At 36.8% G+C, this 1,407-nt stretch overlaps 1 protein-coding gene across 1 annotated transcript; it reads right to left on the bottom strand.

Annotated features, from left to right (window-relative positions):
* Positions 1–374: 374 nt before the first annotated feature.
* Positions 375–1,127, bottom strand: LOC109592103 (uncharacterized). Its single transcript, XM_020007654.1, has 3 exons — positions 962–1,127; positions 757–889; positions 375–687 (listed from the first exon to the last, which is right to left on the bottom strand). Exons 1-3 carry the CDS (start codon positions 1,083–1,085, stop codon positions 486–488), a joined length of 459 nt encoding a protein of 152 aa, XP_019863213.1. The 5' UTR covers positions 1,086–1,127; the 3' UTR covers positions 375–485.
* Positions 1,128–1,407: the final 280 nt, after the last annotated feature.

Below are 1,407 nucleotides of genomic sequence, written 5' to 3' on the forward strand. Positions count from 1 at the left end.
ACTGAACACAATCTTGTCAGCACTTGCATTCTCCATCACAGCTCCAGCAATTGCACCAGCAGTACCAGCCATTCCTGCTCTTCTCTTCTCTTCTCCTTATGGGGTGATAGAGGAGTCTAGGGGCTGGCCCTACATAGCTTTGAGGCTAATGCATATAGGAGGATTAAACTGGCTTGTACTATAGCAAGTACACCTGGTTGTTGATATAGTAGAAACCACATTCTTAGCATGGGCTGGATGGCAGTTGCTTATCAGTAGACAGTTGGCAGATTATTAAAAGGAAGTAGAGATAACAGAGGTCTGATCATGAAGTGTCACCATGCAGAAACAATGTCTCCATTAAGCCATAAATTTGATTAACTATATATATATATATGTGTGTACTTTGTTTAAAACCAGCATTCATCTACATAAGAAACAGTCTGTGAGTTATGATGGAGATAATCACTAAAATTAATGATGGATAGTTGGATACATATTCAAGATCAATTTGCTCTAGTGTATCTGTATAGTTTCATTTCTATGACACACTCAATGTCCCCACAATAACAAGTTAGTCCTTCATCGTCACCGACTTTAATAAAAGAAGCCTCTCCTATTGCTTTCCTTAAATCAAGGATAGTTCTAATGGATGATTGCTGCTCTTCTGCAATGGGACCCTCTTCATCTTCTATTGGCTCAAAAAGACTACAAAAAGCAATAGCATCTCATGCATGTACAATGCATTATAATTACACTATAGCAATCACTGCTTACTCTTTTGGTGGTATGTAACGTAGAAACTGACTCCTCACATCTACCCCATTGATCAGTAGAGGCCTAACTGCCAGCATAAGACACTTCTTAGCAATGTCAGATGCAGTATTGAACCTTTCTAACAACAGATTAACTATAAAATAATAATAACAATAAGTTTAAGTTGCATTTAGGCGATTACATTTCTTTCTTTCTTAATCCTTACCAGTAACTTTTCTAGATTCTTCCGTGATTGGTCCCACAGTGAAGAGATTGATGTATTGGTCACTTTGATCTCCTTCTCCACTTCTTCTAGCAGCTCTTTCTTCAGCATTCTCAGGAGGACACATGAAGAATATGTCCTCAAGAGCAACATCAAACTATAATAGAAATGAACACATTGATTATATAGTTGGATTCTATGCTGAAAGGACAAAACAAAGGCTATATATAGCCCATGGTTTTTTTTTCCAAAAAATGGCTGCAAAATCACCCCCACTTTTTATTACATTTTCTGATACATATTGATGTACTTATGCTGTGTAGAAAGTTTGAGCTCATTCCGACTTCAATTTTTCAAGTTACGGCCATTTTAAGAAAACATCAAAATTTTGAAAAATACCCAAGGCTATATAGCCCATGGTTTTTTTGCAAAAAATGGCTCTGAAATCA

Source organism: Amphimedon queenslandica, unplaced genomic scaffold, assembly GCF_000090795.2.
Source record: "Amphimedon queenslandica unplaced genomic scaffold, v1.1 AMPQUscaffold_6295_Cont21745, whole genome shotgun sequence".
Lineage (NCBI taxonomy): Eukaryota > Metazoa > Porifera > Demospongiae > Haplosclerida > Niphatidae > Amphimedon > Amphimedon queenslandica.

Excerpts from the sequence above, each read along its gene's own strand:
- LOC109592103 (XM_020007654.1), bottom strand. The coding sequence starts at position 1,085 with ATGTGTCCTCCTGAGAATGCTGAAGAAAGAGCTGCTAGAAGAAGTGGA. Across the intron at positions 890-961 it reads AGAATCTAGAAAAGTTACTG|TTAATCTGTTGTTAGAAAGG; the intron begins GTAAGGATTAAG and ends ATTATTTTATAG. Across the intron at positions 688-756 it reads CGTTACATACCACCAAAAGA|TCTTTTTGAGCCAATAGAAG; the intron begins GTAAGCAGTGAT and ends TGCTTTTTGTAG.